The 25,873-nt window shown below is 43.1% G+C and overlaps 1 protein-coding gene across 1 annotated transcript in view; it reads left to right on the forward strand.

Annotated features, from left to right (window-relative positions):
- The first annotated feature begins 730 nt into the window (after positions 1-730).
- Positions 731-25,873, forward strand: part of SHC4 (SHC adaptor protein 4) — a 123,901-nt gene continuing 98,758 nt past the window's right edge. Inside the window, exon 1 of the mRNA XM_047075141.1 lies at positions 731-1,315. Within this exon, the coding sequence (XP_046931097.1) occupies positions 731-1,315 (585 nt within the window). The remainder of the gene's footprint in view (positions 1,316-25,873) is intronic.

The raw sequence follows: 25,873 nt of genomic DNA on the forward strand, positions 1-25,873 counted from the left end.
GGAGGGGATCTGAGGAACACGGAGGGATTGCAAGTCCAAGAAATAATGCGGAGCAGTGCCCGTCGTTAGTACTTCTGGCTTGTGGCCCGGACGGGATGCAAGACAAGATCTTCCAAGAGAGGGCAGCCGTCAGAATCAACGAACTCAGGCTGAAGGGCCTTTGGCTCACATACACGTTTTCTTTTTTAAATGAACAATCACTGGAACAAATAAAGGGTTAATAGGCCAGTCATTGCCCCGCCCTGTGGGAGCCGGAGGGAGCAGGTTTGAAAGTTCCTGTGTGCTGAAGGGAAGGCTGGGGGTGGGGGGCGCTGAATATTTCTGCAAGGCTCCTGCACGGCTCGCTGGCGATGCGGCGGGACGGGCTGGCCCGTGTTCGGCCCGGTTCGGTGCCTGAGAGTTGGCCGTGAGCGATCCCTGCCGCCGCGAGCCCGGTCCAGGCTTTCCCAGCAAGGAATCCAAGGCGAGAACACCGAGTGCTGCCGCTGGGGCCAGGGAGGGACTGAAATCAACTGGGGAGGCGTTATCTACCCCCCACCGCCCACCCCCCTCCCCCGGGCTGTCACCCAGAAGGGCCTGGGAGCCGAGGTGGGCGAGGGCGAGAGCAGAGTTGGAGAGGTGGCTGCCGCCAGTGGCACGGGGCGTTGAGGCATTTGCTTTCCGTGCCGTTTATCTAGCAGACGACGAGGCGATTTATGCAACAGTATCCTGTTTCAGCACTGCCAAGGCTATGCGAAAACGCGGTCAGGACAGCCTGGCAGGACTTGTGCTGTATGTAGGACTCTTCGGGCACCCCGGGATGCTGCACAGGGCCAAGTACAGCCGTTTTCGGAATGAGTCCATCACGTCCTTGGACGAAAGCAGCCCCGGAGGCTCAGTGGGGAGCAAGGGCTCGGCGCCTCCTCCCTACCCCACCCTGGCACCTCACCTGCCGGCTGAAGATGCCACCTTGGCGTCCCAGGAGAGCCCCACCCCACTGTGCACCTTGATCCCTCGCATGGCCAGCGTGAAGTTGGCCAACCCAGCCACCTTGCTGAGTCTGAAAAACTTTTGCTTGGGTACCAAAGAGGTGCCCCGGCTGAAGCTCCAGGAAAGCCAGGACCCGGCACCCAGCAGCCCAGCTTCCCCTGAAACCAGTCCAAATAGGGCTGGCTCTGCACCTCTGCCGCAACCAGACCTGCTGGGGCACAGGGCAGCTGCCTTAACTCCCGATGCCTGCCCCCTTCCTGGCCCTGGGGAGCCAACCCCAGGGAGCAGGCAGGACAGGCACTTTCTGCAGCACCTGTTGGGGATGGGCATGAACTACTATGTGAGGGTAAGTCTATCTCCCTCTCTATCCCCCTTCTAGGAACTCCTGGGGAAAGGGGCATCTTCCCTGAGTTATGCAAGGGGCTGCACACCCTGGCTGGGGTCTAGGTTTGGACAAGACATTGTGTAACTGGACCGAGGAGAGGAAGGGACCTGGGCTTACAGGTTTCCCTAGGAATATCTGACTTGTATTGAAGTCAGATAACTTTTGGTTCAAGGATATGAACTCCTGCTAATTTGTAGGTAGTTTCCGGGGGTAGGGATAATTTCTGATAGAGACAGGGAGATGGCACCTTCTTGTCCCTACTGGGCGTAGCATCTGCCCAAGAGTCAAGAATTTCAAGTCTGTTTAGTGACTGAGACCTGCTAGGCTCTATCGGCCATTGTATTTCAGTAGAGATTTTTGTGCTAGAGGAATGCATGATGCGTAAGGGATTTGAATTATTTTTATAAATGTAATTCAGCATTTAACAGGCACCTCTCAAAACATGGCTGGATCTCTATGCTTGTGCTAGGAGCCAGTCTTAGGTCTTTGGTGCCGCCCCTTTTTGTCTTTATTGCCTACACTGCGGCAAGTGGGCCTTGTCCATGAGCTGTGTGCAAAACCAGGTTCCTCCCTGGTCTCATATTTGCCCTGGCTCATTCCAGATGTGGGTAAAAGAAGAGTAGAAGATTTGGTCCCTGCTCTTCAGGAGTCCACATTTCAGTCCAGGAGACCAACAAATGCATGTGAAATAATAAGAGAATAATGCTCACAATAGATACCTAGTGTATGGATGCTGAAGGAATACAGAGAAAGGGAAAGGTTGTTGTGGCCTGGGATTCACTCACAAGGGAGACCTTCAGGAGAAGGTGTGTCTTGGAAGAGATATCAGGTCTGGATCGGCAGAAGGGAGGAGATTCCTGGCGGGGCCAGAATGTGAGCAGTCTAAAAGGCAGGTGCAGGTGTCACTGTGGTGGCTGCAGCAGAGGATCATATAACCTGGCGTTCATGGAGGTGGGGAATACTGGAGGCTGGTGGGTGACAGAGAGTGGCTGACACATAGGTGGTGCTCAAACAAATGTGAGTTGAATAAAGACAAATATAGATCGTGGGTAGCTAGGGGAAGAGCGCGCAGTTGACTGAAGCTCTTAAATGTCAAAGGAGGAGTTTGTAAATACTGTGATGGGTAAACAAGAACCGTCGTTCGGTTTGTAGGCAAACTGTGACTTGATGCAAGTGTTTCCAAAAGGATCTATCTGAATTTATTTGAGATTGATGGAAGCAGGGAAAAAATAGAGGTTGGGAGGTCAGTCCGAAAGATACTCTGAGAGTTCAGGCGTGAAGGGATGGGGACATGGATTAAGGTGGAGGTGTGAACAAGGAGATGAGGCCAGAGCCTCTGTGGGAAGCCTCCACAGTCTTGGGTGATTGATCAGATCATTTCACCTCATAATACAAATAGTAGAATAGTGAACATTTATTGAAGAGTGGGTAGATTGGTGAGTTTGTTATTGTTGTTTATGAAGGTTACAGGTGATTATTGAGGAAAGGTTCTGAGGAGTGAAAAATAACTCCAAATTTAAGCCTTGGAATGGGATTAGTGATGTCATTGATAGAAACAGAGTGAGCTTGGAAGGGGGGGTCATGCTAACTTCGCTTTTGACATATTATGTTTAAAGTAATGACATCTAAGTGGTATTAATTTGTAGGTAAGCAGTCATATAAGACTGACACTCAGGTGGGAAGCCTGATCTGAAGGTGTAAATTTGAGAGATAGCCCGATAACTATCATAAATGAACAATTAAGGTCTCAAGGAAGGCCAGATGGTGAATGCTGAAAGGGTTACAGAGAGAGCAGGCTTGAGACAGCATTGGCAAATGGATAAATAAAACCTCTAAGGAAGATAAATTTATGGGACACTCAGTTCTTGCCCTCCCCCTTAGTGACATGGCTCATAATGGACTTCATGTATCTACTAAAAATTCATGTGCACCTTCTCATTTGTCAACCTAAGTGTCTGCCAGGTTCTAGTGGGAAAACGAGAAACTCCAAACCCGTGTTCTTTGCACCTGCCTTCCCATCACCTAGACCTCCTCTACCCTCTTCCTTGCCTTTCCTTCCCTCTTATACTGCCTTCCACTCCCCACACCCACACACCTGTACAGTTTTTAATGTGAAAAGAGTTGCTATGTGATCGCCACCTTCCCTAGGGAGTGTTTCCACTGCATTTTAGATTTTTAATGAGGACATCATGTCTTTTCATGGTGATGATAACTGACCCGAGGGAAGACACTGACCCCCCTGACCCAAATGACCCACACTATGTTGCCAATAGACAGTGACATGAGACACCAGCTATCACTTCTCATAGGAAGTCAAAATACATGGAAGAGCCTACTTTATTAATTTTTATAGAATCCCAACTTTGAAAGATGGTAGGGACTCAGAAGTTATCATGTTCAATGACTCTATGGGGAAACTAAAGTCCAGAGAAGTGACTTTTTTAAGGCCACACAGGTGAATCAAAAGGAGAGTTAAACTCAAGTCCCCTGTGTGCCATTCTTTGCTCTTTTCAACATAGGTTTCCATCCTGGGTGAGATCCTGTTCCTCAGCATTCTTTTAGATGTGAACCAATTTAAAAAAATGAAATGCCAACATATTAATTTACAGTTAAAAATTATCAGACCAAGTGCACCTGAATTGTGATCCTTGTACTCCCATCTGTAGGAAGATGCACATAGGAAGATTTAAATCAAAAGTTGCTTAGTGATGATGGAATCAGAACAGGGAAGTGAGAGAGAGATTCTTGATGGCTATTGGACTTAGGGGCAACTTTTGTAGGCAAAAGGTAGCCACATATTCAACTTCCTCATCCATATCATGTAACTGCTCGTCTCCCTGCCCAAACTTTTTTTTATTCATTCACTTGTTTATTCAACAAGTATGTACTGTGAACCAACTATGCGATAGGAACTGTTAAGGGCCCTGGGGATATATGAGTAAATAAAAGATACCAGGTCAGAGCCCCCATGGAACTCACATTCTAGTGAATGGAGATGGGCCCGATTGAATAAATAAGTGAATTTAATATGTCATGTGTAATAAGTGCTAGGGAGAGCGATAAAACAGGGAAAGGAAAAAGACAGTTGCTTGTGTAGAAATGGAAGGTATTGCATTCCTTTTGAGGGAAAAGGGCAGAGTTACAGCTACTCTTTGTTTTGTTTTCTGGCATCTTTTATCTTTACAATAGGAACTGTATTTGCCTTCTACTCTAAGTTAGGTTTGACTTTGAGTTAAATATCTTTCCTTAGAAAATTTACTCTTTTTGGTCTTATGATATAGAATCAGTTATGCAGCTGAAAACATTTTATGAATTCTGAGCACCTATGTTTGAGTAACTTTCACTTAAGTTTAGACCTTGAACCCCCTGAAGATCTCTCAAGGAAAGTAGGCCAGCAAACCATTCTTTGAGATATATCACACCAGAAATGGGACAACCAGACCCCAGTCTGAGCAAAGCAGTGAGGTGAGTGCAAGTTTGTTAAATGGTACCTAATAGTGACTTTTGTACTCACCATATGATTAAGGCTCATTTCTTTATGATATATTCCCAAGTCACTTTATCCATCACCGAACATTCACTTAGAGGTCCCCCAGTTGCCCAGCACAGTCTGTGAGGATGGAAAATATACAACATGACTCATCTCTAAAATGAGAGGATTGGTCTGTAGGTCACCCAGGCACTATTTGATGACTCCAGGGCTCCCTTCTTCATAGGGGAGGTATTTAAAACCTTAGTTCCCTTGCCCATTCCCAACCCCCAAATTACTTATAATTTTGTTGAAAGCCTAAATAAAACAGAGGCAAAGACACCAACCATGCCGGAGCCACCACAGGCCAGCCCAACAGTTCTGAACATAGCTTTCCAAGAGAGGCTCCATCTCCAAATGACAACACCGAGCCCTCAGAAGTACATTCTCTACCCCACACTTTCCAACCTAAGTGAACATAAGACAGGGTTCAAACCATGGTTTGTCTCACTCCAGGGCTCTTCCTCTCCCCACCCTCTCACTGCACCTCGGAGCAAGACAGGCAGACCTGGAAGTTTGTGGAAAGGAGTGTCATAGAAAAAGGACCACACTGGGCAGGACAGCTTTACTATAGGGCCGACCTGTAGACCTTGCCTGGTTGCATTTATTTGCATGATTTCAGTCTCCTCACTTCAACCCATCCTACCCCAACAACTTCCCTATGGCTGCTGTGACAAGTATCACAAACTAGGTGGCTTACATAGCAGAAATTTATTCTCTGGCAATTCTGGAGGCTAGAAGTCTGAAATAAAGGTATTGGCAGGGTCATGCTCTCTTTGAAGGGTCTAGTAGAGAATCCTTCCTTTATTTTTATAGCTTCTGGTGGTGGCCCGCCATCCTTGGCATTTCTTGGCTTTGAGAAGCATCACTCCAATCTCTGCCTTGTCTTCACATGGCTTCCTTGCCTCTGTGACCATATCCAAATTTCCCTCTTCTTATACAGATACCAGTCATTGGATTCGAGCCCATACTAATCCAGTATGACCTCATATTAACTTGATTATCTTAACTTCCAAATAAGGTCACATTCATAGATTCTGGGGGTTAAGACTTCAACTTATTTTTGAGGGAGATGTAACTCAAACCATAACAGTCCCCAAGTACATGTATTGCAATGGATTTGCCCCTATAAGTGTTCTTGGGTATTGGGCTCATCAGCTGTGCATGCAAATATGAATTCATTGTTGAGGAATTTTCTTTACTTCCTTTGTAAAGCTCACAGCATATTCTTATCATCCATCCTCCTTTGTCCAATGTTATGGCTTATTACTGAGCCAATAGACTGGTATTGTCTATTGTCTAGACTACATGTAGTCCATGGTACCACAATGCCCCAATATCTTTCACACAGAAGGGCACAGGTATAGGAGTTACAAGATCTGCATTAATGGCTGTGGTGCTAACCAGCTGTGTGACCTTAGGTGAGTCATTTCACCTCTATGGGCCTCATTGCCTCATATTTAAAATAAGAGTTTTGAACAAAATGCTGCCTAAGATCCTGAGACTGCAGGTCTCCTTTCCCAATTGGTCTTAAATCTCCTTCTATTAGGATCTTTTTTGCTTAGAAAATGGATTCAGGACAATTTCCTATAGGAAATAAATTTTAACACCTTTGTGTTAATAGAGAGAAGAAATGTTCTTAGCACCCTCTTACTAACACTAAGCTGGCTTCACCAATATAGCAGAAAAGGGTGTCCTGGGCACAGGTGCTCTGTTCTAGAGAGCAGTGTGAAGGGGTCATGTCATGGAAAAGCATCCAAGTGTAGGATTCCGGGGAAGAGTGGGCAGACCAGGTCAGGCGGCAGGCCAGAGTGAATGGTGGTGACTAGGATCATTGCTCACATGGTATAGTCAGTCAGGCCAGGCCAGGGCTTCATGTCCAACCTGAGGACTATAGGAACAGCAAGAGTTAACCCTTCTCGATATTCTCTGGACACAAGTGCTAAGAGAAAAAGGCCCTACCAGACACATAGAGAGTCTAGTAATCCTAACCTTGAAAGAGGGAGATTTATAACTCTGGGAAACCCCTGAAGAGATAGTCCCATGGTTTATGCAAAATAAAGGCAGACCTGATTGGTGTGGGTCTGGCCCCCATAGGTTAACAGAGATGGCTTTCTGCCTTTGCTCATTTCTGTCTTGTCTAAGTTATTGGTGATTGAAAGGGAGGCAATACAGGCAGGAGGAAATACTTCCATCTAAAACTGACAATTTTTCATTGAGGGTGTTATATTTTCCTTCCTGTTTCTTTCTTGGAGTGAATGTAAAAGTAGATTCTGTTAGAATTTAGAAAAATCCTGGTAGATTTGACCTGTTGTTCCTGTTATTCCTTTTAAACCCTCACATATCCTTTGATCTGTCCAGTCCTTGCCCACCCTGACCACTGGAGCATTAACTGGAAGAAAGAGGCTTAGAGATCCCAAAGTTCAAAACCTTCATTTTGCAGTTGAGGAAATGGAGACTCAGAAATAAAAAATAACTTGCCAAAGAAGTAACTTGCCCCAAGCCACATGGCTAGTTGTGGAGCCCAGACAAGAACTCCCTGTTCTGTGTACAGCACTTTTTTTTTTTTTTACCTCCATCTTGCTTCACCTGTCCCCACTCCCTGAACTAAATGTGCTATACCAGATGTCTCTATTGATTAAAATGCTGTGTGTGTGCTTTTTTAAAAAACGACTAGAATGAAAGCTTTTTTTTTCTAATAGGAAAATTGTCTTTAAAAAGCAATGAGAAGGAAAAAGCAAGGAAGAGTGACAAGGAGCCCAAAATGCCTTGGTTTTGTCAATTTTTCACCTTTTTTGTATAAGGAGGTCCCTGTGGGTGACAACATGTTGGTGTTGAACTAGGACTTGTCCAATGTGCATGGACTGGCTTCCATTAATTCATCTTCCACAACTTTTGGAGGTCACTTCCCTAATATGGCTTCTCCCTTCACTTGCATTTTCATATTACTCTAAAGCCAATGCCATGTTACCACACAGATTTATTGAACCAAGTCTGTTTCCCAATATGACTGTTCCATCAGAATGGTGATCTAAATGATGCACACAGCTCATGAGGCTAGGCCATTCCAGACTCCCTTCCCTAGTAGCAGGCACATGAGGTACCTAGGATTTCTTCCTCTCTCCTAAAAGATTCAGATTTTGGGGTGTGTGTGTGGGGGGGGTGGCAGAAGCAGAATGAGAGGGGTCTGGTCAGATTTGTGTTGAAGCATCAAGATCGTGGTCACCAAAAGATGCAGGCCTTAGTGTTGCCCACAAGTGACCATTACATGAAAAGATTATATCTGAAACAGGAGAGTTTAGCAAGCAGGTATTTGGAAAAGTAAGGAAGCCTCTGGGAACTTGATTGTTGACTGAGAACATTAGTTGAAATCATATGAAATTTATTGATATCATAGCCATGATGACAAATAAGTATAAATTTGTAACCATAAACTCAGGTGTGTACAAGAAATGTCATTGAAAATGATATATTTTAAAAATCGCATGAAATCTGACACCAAGCCCTTTCTTGCTTGGCTGGAAATAATTTCAGTTTCGGTCATAATTCTTCCCCCAACCTGTCACCAGGATCACATAATGAATCGAGGGGCTTATTTTGCACCCCTAAATGAAGAAATGCCTCTGACCTTTGGTTCGTTGTTTAGGATATTGAGAGTCTCCTAAAGACAGAAGGCACTCCTCTGTCTAGAGCTCCATGTACACACCAGAGTCCTTACCCATTCTGAGAGCCCCTTGCTGAGAATCCAGCCTCCCTGGCCGCCCCTCCAGCCATTCCCCTTGGTAAACCTTCCACTTCCTTGAAGTCTCTCCAGAATGCAGCTTGAGGGTCCATAATGCTCTGAGACCCACTGGTATGAATACCCACCCTCCTCCCATCACTGCCCCCAAAGGACAGGGATGACAGATGGCTTTAAGCAAGTGAATGGGAAATCCAGAAGCAACCAGCAACCAAAGGGAGTGCTGATGGAGGGAGGGCACAGCAGAAGGGCACTAAAGGAAAGCACAGCCCACCTGTAGAGGTGGGCAAACTGGAGTGAAGTTTAAAGAACTGCTTCCATTTGTCACGGTCAGATACTGGTAGCCAAGGGTTCTGATGGGAAATGAAGCTGAAGGTTCTTGGGAGGAGTTGGAAATTAATATTACATGTGGGAGGCTGATGGGATTGAGGCACAGAGGGGAGGGAGGGGGGAGAGAGAGAGGGGAGGAGAAAAATGCATAGTACAGGTAGTGTCCTACCCAGGAAAGAATCTAGAACGCAGAGCTCATAAGCCAACAGTTTAATGACATGTTTTGTTTAGTCAAATTGTGTTTTTTTTTGTGATTAGTTGCCAAAATTTTAAAAATTCTATATTAAACTCTGGATATCTGGCTTCTCAGAAGAGCTGGCAGCCCTGGGCCAGCCATCCCACTGTCAGCAGATGGCCAGAGGGGGCCAAGGAGCCACAGTCTCACCCGGTTTCACTCACCTATGTTACCTGTCTGCCCCTGAGGGTGACTGGACTTGCATACCTACCTGTGGCATCCAAATGGAAAAATGCTTGTAAACCCTTTGTCTTTCATTTTCCAATTTGGAATATCTGGGTGAAAGGCTGAGAATGTCTTCTTCTTGGACAACACACCAGGACTTCTCTATGTAATGGGACAGAGTCCTGGGGCTGGGTGAGCCCACGAGAGACGCCTGCCTTCCCAATGAACAGAGCCTTTGCCCGTCCTAACCAAGTTGCAGAGTTTAAAGATAGCAGATACCCAGGCCTGGTACAGGCCGTCCCTATTTTATGAAGACGTTGTGGGTCAAAAGTTAGTTTGTATATCAGTTCTTTGGGACAATGAATTTTTCCAGAGACATAACATTAAAAGCTGATAAGCTTTCTCCTATGGTGAGGGAGAGGATTAAATGAAAAAACATATATAAAAAGCTTAGTACAGAGACCTCCACATAGGTCCCATGTGGAGTGGTAGAGAAAGAACTTTCAAAGGGCCAAGAACACTTTTGGGAAAAAATGAATTGAAATAGACTAAATGTGACTTTGGCATTTTACCGTGTCCCTTGGCATCCTTTCTCCTGGTTGGCAGTGCCTCCCTGGAGGACCTTCCTTCCTTAAGTCTTTCCTGTGGTGCTCACCAGGGCAGGCCTGTCTGTCTCTCCTCTCTACGGTTGCCTGCTGGTCGGCTTCCCTCCTCCCTCAGGGCAGCAGAGTGAAAACCTGCATTTTGGAAAGATGTCTGTTTACTTGTTGTTAGTATTTCCCCAGATTTCCCAAGGGCCACTGATATCAGTTAAAAGAAAATACTTGTTAAAAATGCAGATTCCCATGCCCATCCTGAAGTTACTGGATCAGAATCTCTGAGGCTGGGGCCCAGAAACCTACATTTTTAACACACTCACTATGTGAATCTGTAGCACAGAAAGTTTGAAAACCTCTGTTGAGTCCATTTGGTGCAGCGGTTTTCAGCTATGGATAATTTTGCCCCTCAGGGGACACTTGGCAATGCCTGGTGACATTTTTAGTTGTCACTACTGGTGAGGAGGTGGGTGCTGCTAGGCTTTAGTGAATAGAGGCCAGGCATGCAGCTACACATCCTTCAGGGCACCAGACAGTTCCCACCATAAAAAATTTCTCAGGCTCAATTGATTGGTGGTACTGAGGCTGAGCAGCTCTGAGGTGGTGAAGAACATGACCCTGGGATGTGCATTGGGAGGTAATAGGGAATGGAAGAATAAACAGTTGATCAGTCGTTTAGCTTTTGACAAATCTAACCTAAGATACTTCTAATTTTCTAAAGTTTTCTTCTTTCTCCTTTTTGAATTGCACAAATTCTCTAAAAGTTATAGGTAACTTCTTCACCACCACTCATCCAATACGCCTATGGCTTCCACATCAGGATCTCAAGGGGTGGGAATGAGAGGGGCAGGTCAGCCATGGATCAGATATGTTGCAGCAGACTCAACCCTGACTCAAGTGCACTCTGGGCTAAATGGCATTTACAGGCTAGTATGGTATCTAACCATGGTATCCTCCCAGTATTGGTACCTTCATATTTCCACCGGGAAATGCATGAGCAGTTTTAACAAGTAACTTACCAGTAAATTGTAAGAACAGAGCCTGTCTCAGAGTTGGAAATTTCCTTTAGTTAGAGGTGAAGAAGTTCCAGAAAGCAAGCAACTTGAGGAAAAAGACTGTGTGCTATAAGGACAACCCCAGAAATTGGATTTTTTTCCTCAATGTCATCAGATAATAATTTATATGAATCATTCATTAGGAAATGGTGAAATATATAATTCAGACAATTTTTCTTAACCCAGTGACAACTTCAGGTCCTTGGAAGGCACTGCCCCTCCTCTCTTCTCCTCTCAGCATGGCGCCTTTAACTCTGGACTCAGGACTCAGACTGATACATTGACTACAAAGTTCTATTTCACAGTGAGTTAAGCTATCCAAGGTCACCGGACTCATGAGAATAGAGCATGGACTAAAATTCAAGTCTCCTGACTCCCAGGTCAGTGTTCTTTTCATGACCATGATGAGTAAGGCATAATTCTTGCATGAGGAGGTTACAGTATGAAAAGGGAGCAAAGATGTCCACACACATTACTGTAACGCAAGGCAATGCATAATACATGACACCAAAGTGATCCAAGTAAAGCATGTGGGATGTCATGGAGGAAAAGGGATGATAATTAGAGAAGATTGCAGAATGAAGTAGGTATCTTACCTGAATCTTGAGAAATAGGTAGAGTTTCCATGGGCAGAGATGCAGGAAGAGCATTTTAGGCAAAGAGAATGACAAGAGTGAAGGCATGGAGGTGGGAAAACAGAGGACATGTTTGGGGAATGGTGAGTGATTTGGCTTGGTTGGACAGTGTGTGAGATATATGTAGGATATCAGTGGGAAAATAAGATAGACTGAAGCTATAACAATCTTGTATAGTATATGAAAAGTTGGGTTTCCAACAGAAAACCATTGAATTTTTTTTTTTAGTAGCCTAAGGATAAACTCAGAACTTTGACAAATTCAGTGCTATGTTTTAGAGAGATCATATGGGCTGCAGTGCTCAGAGAGGATCCAAGAAGAGGGAGACTGGGGAAAGGGAGGCCCAGGAAGAAGCAGGGTGGGAGCAGAGGCAGTGGCAGGGGAATGAGGGCAGATGTGAGACCCATTACAGGAAGAAGAGGAGAGGCAGCAAGGGTGTGGGGGTAAAGGGTGAGTTCCATTCTGCATGTGATGCATTCAAGATGGCCTCAAAGCATCCAAGTGGAAATCTCCAACCAAAAATAGAATAGTTAGGAGTGAGGAGAAATCATTTTTGTTGCTGTTGTCATAAAGGCTTAAGGAATGGACAAGCCTACCAAAGGGAGAGTGCAGATAAGAGAGGGCTTTGGGATACAGCATTTACATATTGTGTGGAGAGGGAGGAAGAGAAGACATTGGTGACAGAACTAGCAGAGCGAGGAGCAGGATGGAGAGAGGACAAGGTCATCTAGGGAGAGGTGGGGAGAGTTTTGAGGAAAAAGATATTGGACAACACAGTGTCCAAATCTGTGAAGTATTCACAGAATCTGTGAAGGAATATGAGAACTGAAAGAGCCACAGGTTTGGCCTTTTATTTTCTTACTCCCTTCTCCACTAAGATATTCAATTCAACTATCGCAGACCAAAGACACCACTGGATACCCCGCAACTGCACTCTCTCCTCTTGCCCTCTCAGTGAATGGCATCTCCCAGTCGTCCAAGCCAGAAGTCCAAGGCATTTCTACATCACTCACTGTCACACTCCACACAGCCTTCAGTTATCAAGCCCTGTCAATCCCACCTTTATAAAATTTCTCATACACATCCATCTCCCCCCATCCCCATTGCAATTTCTAAGGTGAGGACTAGAGTAGGTAGCATTTTAAAACTTATTGACCAGCTTCTTATGGAACTACAATTTCATGAAACATGCTTTGTGAAACGCTGCTCTTACAGCTTTCAGTTGAAACTAGGAGATGAATGATACAAGGTGGAAAATGATATATATGTGTAGAAAATAGTTTGATGCATCAGTGTAATGAACTCGAGGAGATGGAGACAGCTTCTAGCTGGGTGGTCAGGGAGGTCATCTTCCAGGAGAGATGGCATTTCAGATGGTCCCTACAGATTGGATAGAAGTTTAACCACAGGGAATATATAAAAATAAGGGGTATTCCAGATGGAGGGGACATAGATAAGAAAATAGAGATCAGCAGCGATTTTAGTTTGGTTAGAGTAGAGGCTGCTTGGGAAAGCTGGGTGGATAATACTAAGATTTGAGCCAGCTTATAACACTTAAATATCAGGCTGAAGAGTTTGAGCAGAGGCATGGGATTTATTTTTGCTAGAGAAGGGAGTGACTGGAAGCAAGGGAAGCCCTTTCAAAGGCTATTACAGCAACAGTCAAGGAGAGAAGTGTCTATATGAGGGTCTTGATAGAGGGAGTGAAGTAAAGAAACATTGGTGGCGATATTATGGAAGACAATTTTGATGATGAAGGCAAAGAAGGAGGCCAAAATGCATCCCAACCTGCTTGAAGTTTTGAGGTTGAAGACCTGGCTGGTGTGAGGGGAGATAACCTCTTTAAAAGACACAGAGGACCACAGGAGGAGAAGCAGTGTTGAGAGGGAAGGCAGGAGGTTCAATTTCCCACACATTGAGTCTGACATCACAGAAAGTCATCTAGACAAGAGGGAGGTGTCCAGCAGTCAGGCAGGGTTGGGGAGAGTTCAGGCATGGTGTGCACTTTGTGGGTCAAGCCAAGCAATTAGCCATCCTGATCTGATAACCATGCCATTAAGACAGATATTTCAGGCGATTTCCAAGGGTGGAAAGAATGGAGTGTTTCCTAATATTATATAGTAGAAAGCCTCTTCTCTGATGGAAATGTTTCACCTGTACTTTTGATGTTTCAATGAAATGCATGTAAATGTACATTTGTGGTATAGAGTCAAGGCCTTTTCTCCCAGTTTTATAGATACAATAATTAAATACCCCTTTCATTGTTCTTGTATAAATTCTACCCATAGTTCCTCATTTACATTCCTTTCAGTGTCTTTGAAGTGATATAAACTGTTAGAGAGATCTTCAAAGCAGACTGAGTGCAGAACATTTCATTTTTAAAATCTTTTAGAGTTGTTTTATCCACATGTAGTTTAGTTTTATTTTTTTAAAGCAACTTGCCTTCATAAAATCTTCTCAAAACTTGTGATTTAACTTTCATAGAAATAACTATGTTTTTTAAAAGTTTATTTATTTTGAGAGAAACAGAGACAGCATGAGTGGGGGAGAGGCAGAGAGAGAGAGAGAGAGAGAGAATCCCAAGCAAGCTCTGTGCTGCCAGTGCAGAGCCTGACATGGGGCTCAAACCCACGAACAGTGAGATCGTGACTTGAGTTGAAACCAAGAGTTGGACTCTTAACTGACTGAGCCATCCAGGCACCCCAGAAATAACTGTTTTTAAAAAAATATAAACTCATATATTTTCAATTTATTTGTTATCTATTTAAATGATGTGATGTCAATAGCAAATTACAACTGCTGTATACAGGTGAGGCTCAAACACACCTGGGGTCTCAGGGAGTCTACAGTCCAAATTGTAGCTGCAAGAAGATGTAGCATATCTGTGGGCTGTGGCAAGTTGGTTGAGTGGCAGCCAGTTAGCAGAGTTTTATTGTAGTATTGTGTGCTAACAATTCAGCATCTTGGTTTGTTGATACGTCTCGGGATACATTTCCAATTTTTGTCATCACGACGAGCATGTTTTACATTCTACTTTTTTTTTCCTACTAAACTTGACAACACCATCTTGCCCTTGAAGAGCAGACAGCATTTAACGAATACTGTTGTACTTAACTCTCCAAATGGGAGAGTGTGTATATATCAGGGAAAATGATATATAGAGAGTGTCCCAAGGCAAACTAGAAGATAAAAAAACACAGCTAGGAATTCAGCAGGTATCCTGACTGCCCCTGCAGAATCCTATCCAAGATCCTGTTTTCAGGAGATGAAATGGAATCAGCAACTAGAAGACTATCTTTGGGGATGGAAGTTTAAATTAAGAAACTCATCTATGGCCTAAACCTTTCTCTTTATAAAAAAAATAAAGAACATGTGAGGTTTGAGTTACTCACACTGGTGTCAACATTATTGCCAGCTTACAACTCAGTGAAGACCCCTGTTCTTTGTTTTTAATAACAGTCTGCATTTTATAGGGTGCTCTTTGTATCTCCATAGCATTTTGGAAACATGAACAAATAGAATAAAGTTTGTTACAAGGGCAGATGTCATTTGTTCTCTGTAGCTTTTGTTTTCATTTAAAAAGTACATATCTTTCTCAGGTGCAGTAACACTCACTATTGGAAATACGCCTAGCAAAAAGGTGCTCTACTCACCAGAATGGATATGTCTCAACTCTTATTTACCCAGCATTTCTGGGGATGCAAAGGCCACATGATCCCGTGATCCTGTGAATGAGATTGTTCTCTGATTTGTATTGTTTTTAATTACAATAAGGGTAGTGCCTTGGGGGATAGAAGAGAAACCACATGCTTAGAGAACAGTTAACACTCAACAATAAGAAAATAAACAACCCAGTGTAAAAAACAGGCAAAAAATCTGAATAAACACTTATTGTATAAGCATGAATTTGCTTGATCTTTGTCCCAGGTTCCTGGCATGTCTATTCTAAGACTTCTGTAATTTCTCAAATGATAGAAGTATCTTCATTAGTCATGAACCCCTCTTCAAGCACACCAGAGTTTATGCTAATGAGGTGACATATGGTGGGCCCCTAGAGCTTCAGGATGGGGGCTGCTCATGCCAGAAAGATCAATCATGTGGTCACAGGGTTGGGGCTTTGAGCCACGTGATATCAGTCCATTCTTCAGAGAAGGGAAGTTGTAGGAGGGGGGCTGGAGAGTGAGTTCAATTACATAGCCAATGATTCAATCAGTTGTGCTCACAGAGTGAAGCCCCAATAAAAACTTTAAACACTGAGGCTCAGTAGAGCTTCCTGGTTGGTAAACACATCGATGTGCCAAGAGGGTAACATGCCCTAATTTCACTAGAAGAAGCCACAGAATCTCTGTGTTGGATATACTCCCAAAACCCTCCCCTATGTGTCTCTTCACTTGGCTGGTCCTGATCTGTATTGTTTATAATAAAATGGTAATTAGGGGTGCCTGCATGGCTCAGTTGGTTAGCATTCAACTCTTGATTTTGGCTCAGGTCATGATTCCAGGGTTGTGGGATCAAGACTCGCATCGGGCTCTATGCTGAGCATGGAGCCTGCTTAAGATATTCTCTCTCTCTCTCTCTCTCTCTCTCTCTGTGTCCCTCTCCCCCACTTTCTCTCTCTCTCTCTCAAATAAATAAATAAATAAATAAATAAATAAATAAATAAATAAATTTTAATACAATAAGGAGGAAGAGTAATGAGGACTAACTTTTCTGAACTTTTTGTTTAATCTAATTTTTCTTTATTGTATTTTCTGAAGTGTCAAAGGTAATACATACTTATTTTGGTAAAAATTCAAATAATGCAGAAGGCAGAAGGTGAATGTCCCTTTTCTAGGATAATTACCAGTATTGACAGTATGTTTTTGTATTCTTTAAGAATTCTTCTTAAGCATTGCATATTTAAAATTAATTTATTATTATTATTTTTTGAAGTTTATTTATTTACTTAGAGAGACTGAGAGAGAGAGGGAGAGAGATGGAAAGGGGAAGAGAGAGGGGGAGAGAGAGAGAATCCTAAGCAGGCTCCACACCACCAGCACAGAGCCTGCTGCAGGGCTCGAATCCACAAACCCTGAGATCATGACCTGAGCCAAAATCTAGAGTCGGATGCTTAACCTACTGAGCCACCCAGGTGCCCCAAGCATTGCATATTTATATATACATATAAACATACGTTGATGCAGGTGAAGATTATAGTATGCACACTGTTGTGCACTGTGCTTTTTCCCCTCTGACTGGTAGATGGGGGCACCTTCACACATCACTACGTGCTGATCCCATGGGAACAGCATAGTGTCCCAGAGAAATGGCCACACTTCTGGCCACTCTTCTGTTGAGAGACAATTCTCTGACTTCCTGACCCTGGGAAGAGAACTTCATATTTGCTATGCTATTTCAACTTGCTGTCTTCTGTTCCTCAGCTGCTCTCCTCACTGGTACAAAGCTGGAGGTGGGGGCTCCCAGTACAAGGGGTCCTGGTCCTTAATCTAGGAGTACGCTCTTCCACTTCTTATGTAGCTGGAGATGCTAGCATCCATCAAGACAGACCATTTCCCCAGCAAAGTAGGAGGGTTTTAAGTAAGATTAGCTACCCTGCCACAACTCACCCCAATATATGGGTGCGTATCTCTAAAGGTAAGCATGCATATTGTTTTAGAAAGCAAAGCCTATGGTTTTGTCTGATGTATTTCTCTTAGACGATAACATTGGAATTAAATAAATTCTGGTGTATATCTTTTAATTTATTTTAATGTTTATTTATTTATTTGAGAGAGAGAGAGAGAGAGAGAGCGAGCAGGGGAGGGGCAGAGAGAAAGGGATACATAGAATCTGAAGCAGGCTCCAGGCTCTGAGCTGTCAGCACAGAGCCAGATGTGGGCTCAAACCCATGAACGATGAGATCATGACCTGAGCTGAAGTCAGCCACTTAACCAACTGAACCACCCAGACACCCATGGTGTGCATCTTTTACTGACGTTATAGTGAGCCAGTGAGCTTATTTAAGGCTAGAAACGTTATTCTTTTAGGGTCTTTATGTCTTGTTCACCATTCAACTTCAACTCAGCTTCTAGAAGTTGAACTAGTTGTATGTGATGTCCCTTGAACAGATGAAAGAAGGTGCCAACTGTGGAGGAATATCCGCTGGCAGGCAGGGTCTGCTTTCTCCTGCCCATGGAACTGGAACTGAGTGACTTTGCTGGAGAGCACTAAGCCTGGTACTTTAGCCAGGGAAGGAGCCTTCAGGGGATGGAGGGAGTACCCTGACCAGAGGCTCATCTATTTTGGTGCTGGTTTTCTTTTGGTTTCTGAAATGATGTTAAAGATACTTATTCTGGCTAAATGAAGACATACTTGGAAAGACTTTTTGATTTGAAAAGAAAATATCTTGGAAGTCTTGAAAGTTTGGAATAAATGTTTAAAACTTTTCAGAGTACCTCTGACTGCACCTCCCCCCACCACCCCCCCGACTCCCCAACATATGCATCATGGATAGACAGCTCATGGGAGCCAACACATGGCTGTCTACATAATGCTGGACTCTCAGGACACGTCTAAGTTATTTCAAGTATCTCTTCTTAATCCCTTTAAATACAGAGACGAGTTTTTAAAAAAATATGTTAACCCATCTGGAGTAGCTATAAGCTGTTCACTCAAAAACAAAGAAACCTTTATTCAACAGCAGATCTTACATTCTTCATCTTTTATGATGAGCCGTAACAAGTTGCAAAATTCTGTGGAAATGAAAGCTGAGATTGCAAGCACTGTGTCACCGTGCCTAGTCCAGTGGTAGGAATGATTTGTGGACAAAATGTGCATAGTGTGGACAGAGAGCAAGAAAGATGACTGAGGAGTGGGGGAGCGAGCCATGTGGCAAACTCCAACATGGAGCAAAGGAAAGGGCTTCTGGCCAGGGATGTGTGGCAAACTTCCAAGTCTCCCTTTGTAAAATATAAGAATCTGATTTCCTAAGGAGGCTATTACCTGAGAAAAGAAGGAGGAAGAGGGGGCGGGGGAGGGGAGGGAGTGGAGGGAGAAAGTACTGGAAGGATGATGATGTAGGACGTGGGTGTGGCTGTGGGAGGCCCTTGGGTCCTGATAGGGCACGAGGATTGATCCCAGAGGACTCCAGGAAGCATAATGTGCACACTCACGGGTCATATTTTTTTTATGATTTATACCCTGCTGACTTCCTGAAAGGTTCTGAGGTGGCTCACCTGCTAGTGAGTTAATGCTTCCTACACACACTGAGCAACCCTGTGGGAAGGAAAGGACAGAAAGTCTGTGAGTCATCGCCCAACTGTTCAAGTGAGTTAAGAGGGGGGCTGTTTCTTCTGAATGAGGTGCCCACAGACACTGTCAACACCCACCAATAGGAGTCCTGATACAGTCAACTCATTTAGTTGACATCACCAGGAAATCATTGACTTTTTCAGATAACTGAAGCTTCTCCCTTTAGAAGTCAGTCTTCTAAAACTTAAAATACTTTACTTGGAAACCTCTGCATAATGAAGATTATATGCCCCTTTCTCTTCAGAGATGGTTGATAACTCAATGAAAAAAAATTTTTTTTGAGAGGAAATGCCAGATTTTTTCCTCTAGATCTATGTTTTATTTTTTTTATTATGGTTTTATTGGGATATAATTTGCATACCATAAAATTAACACTTTAGGTGTACAATTCAGTGGTTTTTAATATAGCCACAGAATTGTGAGACAATAACAACTATCAGGTTTTATAATATGTTTATCACTCCAAAAAGAAGCCAGTTACCTGTAAGCTCCCTATTCCTGCACTCCAGCCCCTGGCAACCATGAATCTATTTTCTGTCCCAATGGATTTGCCTACTTTTGATATTTCCTATAAATGGAATCACATAATAGGTGGTCCTTTGTGTCTGGCGTCCTTTACTTAGCAAAGTATTTTCAAAATTCTTCCATGTTGTAGCATGCATCAGCATTGCATCCCTTTTTATGGCTGAATAATTTCCCATTGTATGAATACACCACATTTTTGTTGATTCATTCATCAATTGATAGACATTTGGGTTGTTTTCACTTTTTGGTTATTATGAATAATGCTGCCATGAGCATTCATGCATAAGTTTTTGTGTGGACATGTGTTTTCAACTTTCTTGGGTCTATGCCTATGAGTGGGTACAGATTGGAATATAACCTCTTTTTTCTTCTGATGGAAATGGTCCATTCTAACAGTCAAGGGACTATGACTTCTCGGCCTTTTGGCCAAGATCAAGTGTAACAGTCACGGGGCTGTTCTGGAACCCAGGACATACCCACAGGAGCTAATAAGTGTGATGAGCTGATTGCCCCTGCACACTGTGTCTCCAAATGGCTGAGCTTCTTGAATTTATATGTCCATATATCCACAATTTTTCAGATTCCTTGTGTCCAGCCAGCTGGCACTGTTTGCTCTTGACAGGGAGCCTGTCTTTAGGAGACTCCCAACATTTCAGTTTGAGTTTCTGGCCTCCTGAGAGGATGACCTGTTAACACTGTATCTGAATCAAGAGCAAATGGGCTCTGAATGAAGGACTGAAATGCTCTCCTAAGAGAAAAAGACAAGCATAAGCTTTAGTCTTTGACTTAATTTTTTTAAAATGCTTATTTATTTTGAGAAAGACAGAGTGTGCATGTGTGTGCACTGCGCACACAGAAGTGAGGGAGGGGCAGAGAGAAAGAGAGAGAGAGGGAGAGAGAGAGAATCACAAGCAGGCTCTACGCTGTCAATACTGAGCCAGACACAGGGCTCAATCTCACAAACCATGAGATCAAGACCTGAGCTGAGATCAAGATTCAGACACTTAAATGACTGAGACACCCAGGCTCCCCTGACCTAATTTAAAAAAATCTCTTTGGTCACTTGCTTCTGTATTCTCAGCCATGTTTAGGACATTTGACATTGTCAAGTGGGACACTTCCATTTAAGGTGTTATTTATAAACTACGTTCATATAATAGGGATTAAAATGTTACTTTCCTGGTACATAGGAAAATCTGCTGAAGAACTACTGAACTGATTCTAGTCTAAAACCTGTTCACAGAGCTATCACTTGGTCGGAAGTGAACTGCAGAGGAACCCTGACTCCTCAAATGCCATGTGCACAGCACGGGTTAAAAGGCCTCTGTATCTCTTAGGATTAGGTTATCACAAAGGCTCAAATAACTGGGGTTTAAACAAGACAGAGGCTTTCTTTTTCACTCATGTTAAAAAGTCCATAGGTAGGTAGGTCAAGGCCACATAGTGGTCCCACAGTCATCAATAACTCAGACTCTTTCCATCTTTCTGTTTGGCCTCCTTAGCACACGCCTTCCGTCCTCAGGCTCACTCAAGGTTGTGGCATGGGAGCATTTTCCAGGCAGTAGGAAGAAGGAAGAGCAAAAACAAAAATGGGGCACCTCCTAGCTGTGTTATAAGTAGTTTTCCTTGAAGTCCTACCTGATGACATCCTTTTATATCTCCCTGGTTTCCTGCCTTCACAGGAAGCTGGGTAATGGTGGTTTTGAAGCTGGGCACATTGGGGGTTCTACCAGCAAGGAAGAAAGGAGGAAAGAGAAAAGGGGGAAAGGATATAGGTAGGCAACCCAGAGTCTCTGCCTGCGTTGAGGACATGCCTCCTAGGAGCTCATGTTTTAGATGGTTGAGACAAAGGCAGATCACCACACATTGTTCTACTCAAAGCTGTGCAGTTTTACATCGGCCCCTCCCTGGACCGTTTCAGAGTTTGTAGGTTCAGACTGTTGAAAAGGAGGGTTGTTGGTAATGGTTGAATTGTGCATCCAGCTCTTCAGTGGGAGCATCAGAGGACATTCTGGAGGATGTGGGATTTCAGAAGAATGTTAAAGGAAATGATGCTATGAACAGAGACCCTCTTCAGGTACTATGGGAATGGCTGGCCTAGAGCCATCTGCATGGTATCACCTACTCTTCTTGGTTCCCATTTGTGTACTCGTGAATGCCATTGGTCAGGCGTATTTAGGGCAATAGTTGGAAGTTTGAAATGTAGTTAGTGGCTAGGGAAGAAGAGAAACTTCTTGATTTCCATGAGAATTTCAAACCTGAACTAGACTCCTCATTATTGGCTCTAACCACTTGACTTTCCCTGCCCCTCGAATCTTCACATTCCTATCCTTTGGATTAAATTGAACTATATATCCTTGTAGAAAGTCATTACTTTTTTTTTTAAGATTTTATTTTTACATATTCTCTACACCTGACATGAGGCTCAAACTCATAACCCCAAGATCAAGAGTCGCACTCTACCGACTGAGCTAGCCAGGCACCCCATAGAAAGCCATTACTTAATGTAATAACCAATAGTACTAATAATCCACCTCGTGCTAATGGGCTTTAAAGGAAAATAGAGATCTTCCTTGCACTTTTTTCTTTCTCTTCAGCTAAAGATGCTGAGATTTTTTTGAAAAAAGAGTACAAGCTATAAAATCAGCATTGAATTGAATCTGAATTTCTATTTGAGTTTCTTTCTGAAGGTGTGACTTTTCTAAAGGCATTATTTGAGTTTAGTTCAAAAATCTATGTTAGAATTTGTTGGGAACTTGATGTGTGTGATAGAGCTAACAGATTTACAAATTTTTATACCTGTTTAGAGTTTTGTGATGTTGCATGACCTTATTCAAGTCTCTTAAATGCTTTGAAAATAAGGGGATGGGGCAAATATTTTTTTCCAGTGCAAAGGTTTTGTGAGTCTAGGGCTTTGTTTTTGTAAAAAGATTGACTTTTATTAGGTCATCCCTTTTTAGCCCTCATCATGATGCCCCTTAGATTTAATTCTGAAGCAAGCCTACAGTTAACTAAAGTCATAGGCTTGTGCTGTCCATCCTAACAGTGTTTCCATTTATACAAACATAGGCTCAGTCCTGAGGGGTTATAAGAATATTTAAGAATCCCCAAATAGTATCCAGACATATGAAAAGGGCAAATGTTTCTTCCAACTTTTGAAAGCTGTTTGATTCCGGCACTTGGGAGAATCTGACTCATTATTATAATAACTTATTTGAATCAAGACTTACACATTTCACGGATAGTCTCCACTTCTGTTTCCCCGGGGGCTGCGATCTTGCATCCTTTTCCGCTCTCCTGTTATTGTCACCCTTTCTATCATATGAGCATGCGCAAGTCTGTCCCATTTTTTAAATAACTTCCTCTCCGTAGCTTATCTTTCCTCTGTTGTTAAAATATAAAGTTCTCGAAGCAAAAATAAAAACAAAGCATTATGCTTTCTGGTTTACTCCTCCCCTCTATATCACCCTCTCAATCCCCCGCTCACTGCCCTCTACTCCTCTACTCTACTGATATTGACCAACAGAAGCCAACAATTAAAGCCAACAGTGTGCAAATTCCAGTAGACGTTTTCCAGCCTCTTAACCTATTGGTCATCTTCACTGCCCTGAATTCGCTTAACAGTCTCTGTCTCCAAGAAACTCTGTGTGTCCTTGACTTCTACCATATCATACTCATCTGGTTCTCCTTATACGTTTCCAACTTTTGTTTTGTGTCTTTAGTGGACTCTACTCTGCCTGCCCTTTAAATGCTGAGTGACAGCAGATAAGCCACTTAATTTTTTATCCATTGAAAAGTAGAGGGGTTTGAATGGATAATCTCTAAATTTCCTTAAACTCTTATATCCTTTTAGTCATATTATCAGGAGTCAGAATTCACTGGCTTGAGCTACAGAAAACCCTTGTGTTTCAAGTAAAAAGAAGTGTAATGAGAGATGATTAACATTTGGGCTGCAATTCTGCAAAGGCATATTGTTGGCGGATGCTTCTTTTTCAGAGACATCATAAAAGCTGAAAACTAGTACGACGTCATTCAGCAGTTTATCATCATGTGGGAGACTGACTAATGGGAGTTGTGGTTTCAGCATAGCAGAACAACCGGCCATTCATGGAGGACTTGAGTGCCGTGACTTAGAGGAAAAGGATAGTATGAATGAGGTTCTTTGGCCACCACGGCCTCCAAACATGACCACACACCAGGCATGGTTATAATCCTAGAGAGCCAGAAAGACTAAAACCACCATATACAAATGCTCCTGCTGGGGACATCATATTTGACTAAGTATGACAACTGATGACAAAAACGTTGGCCTTTTCCAGTAATACCTAATTACGTCATATCTATGGTTTTTAATAGTAACTTAGTTATATATATATATATTATATATATATATATACTGCTATCTAAGATTTCAGATTTTTTTTTTTCTGAGAGTAAGATTTAATTTGATAGGTAGGGGCAGGAGCAAAAGTCTAAGGGTCTTTGAATCTCTAAAATGGGGGGGTGGGTACAGACACTGCTGGGTGGGGGAAAGGGGATGGAAGAGAGAGTTTGATAGAGCTGTTAAGTTTGTTCCACTCTAGTGGTACTTGCAGATTCTCTTGTTTGTGAGTGTGTAGTATTCCTCCAATAAAGTTTGATTTAATCAAAACCTCTAGGCCCCGAAATACTGAAGGCTGTCGGATTTTTGTGATTTGAGGGTGTAGGGTATAATTTATTTAATATTTTTAAGGACCTCATAACTGACAAATAAGGTCTTAAATCCCCAAAGATGTAACACTTTAAGTGATTATGGGTTGGCAGAAGGGACCCTACACACACTGTCACAATTACATTAGAGTTCCCAACTTAATTAAACAAAGATACAAACATAATTGGTTGGTCATCTGCTAAGTCATTCTGCACAGGTGTTGCCTTGGCTACAGCTGTAACCAAATTAAGACCATAGCCAACAAGATGGTGCACATGTTGGACCACTGAGACAGTAGATAGGGCTCTATACCATTTTCTTGAGCACACACGTGTTAGCCTCTGTGTTGGGCCCATCCCTCTGCTGTCTTGTGTGGGATGCACAGGGCTGCTGCCCCTTGGCCCCTCTGAATGGGAGCCTTAGAATACCAGATGGGTGCCCAATGGCAGGCCTGGGAATTACATTAGCTTTATCCGTGCAGCGATGGTGCTGGCATTTTGCCTCACCTTTCAGAGCAAAGGACATCCAGGAACACTCTCCTGGGAAGCAGATTAACTTCTGTGAGTCACTGCTTTTCCATCTCATTTATGATTCATGACCTGGGCTATATTTTTAGCTTGTATTTATTTGGGTCTGAGAAGTGGGCTGGGTAGAAGTGTTGTTTGGAAACTTATGGAAGAATAAGGAGAAATTGGCATCACGCTTAAGCTTGAGTAGCCTAAAATTTGTTTATAATCATCAGACATTCTGTAAACATTTACTGAGATCCTACTATGTGCCAGGTATGGTGCCAGATTCTAAAAATGCAAGTAAATTAGACCCAGTTTCTGCCTACCAAGAGCCCACTGAATTGTGTGGGCAGACAACTAACTACATCTCTGGATTTTAGTCATATTGAAGTCTTTGGTATTTTTGTAGCACTCCATATTCTTGCCCTTACCATGCTATGCTATGTTCATTGCCTGGAAATCTCTCCTCCAACCTCTCCTTAGTTGCCCTTCATGACTCATACCAGCATCCCTTCTTCTGAAAAATCTTCCCCAATTCCCTGAGGCTGGGTTGGAGCTCCTCCTACACATTCCCATAGAACCTTGCATCGTGGTGTTTATCACACTCCTATAAAGAGTAGTCTTGATTGAGTCCCTTCACAGTAGTTGAGATTTACTCATCAGCTCCCTAAACTAGGAAGCAGGTGGAACTGAAGAGGATCAGGAAAGACAACACTGTCATTCCAGTATGGTCACTGCCATTTCCTGAGCCCTTTCCATGTGCCAGTCACTGTGCTCAGCACCACACGTGCATTACCATATTGGAACCTTGTAATAACCCTGTGGAATTGATAAGCTATTTTCCCTATTTTATAGATAAGGGTGAGATGAGATGTAAAGTGATTTGCCCCAAGCTTCACAGCTGGTACATGCAAAGCTGAGATTCAAACTCAGACCTGCTTAACTCTCAAAGCCCATGTACCTAAACTCTGGCATATTCCTTCTTCTCTTTCGTGGTTACTATCATAGTTGTGATAGACTAGCTCATTCCATTAACAAGCAATCCCAGCTTTCCAGCAGCTTGGACAAAAAAGGTTTATTTCTTGCTTATACCATGTGTCCACAGCAAATTGGCTGGGGGGCTCTACTCTGTGTTATTCTCCCTTAGGGACCCGGACTGAAGTCTCCAATGGCAGGAAAAAGGATATGTGAAAAACCGCTCTCAAAGTGTTAGTCTACTTG

The sequence above is a fragment of the Lynx rufus genome, unplaced genomic scaffold, assembly GCF_022079265.1.
Source record: "Lynx rufus isolate CCGP_SWC_20201006 ecotype Redwood Valley unplaced genomic scaffold, mLynRuf1.p SCAF_13, whole genome shotgun sequence".
In the NCBI taxonomy this organism is placed as follows: Eukaryota; Metazoa; Chordata; class Mammalia; order Carnivora; family Felidae; genus Lynx; species Lynx rufus.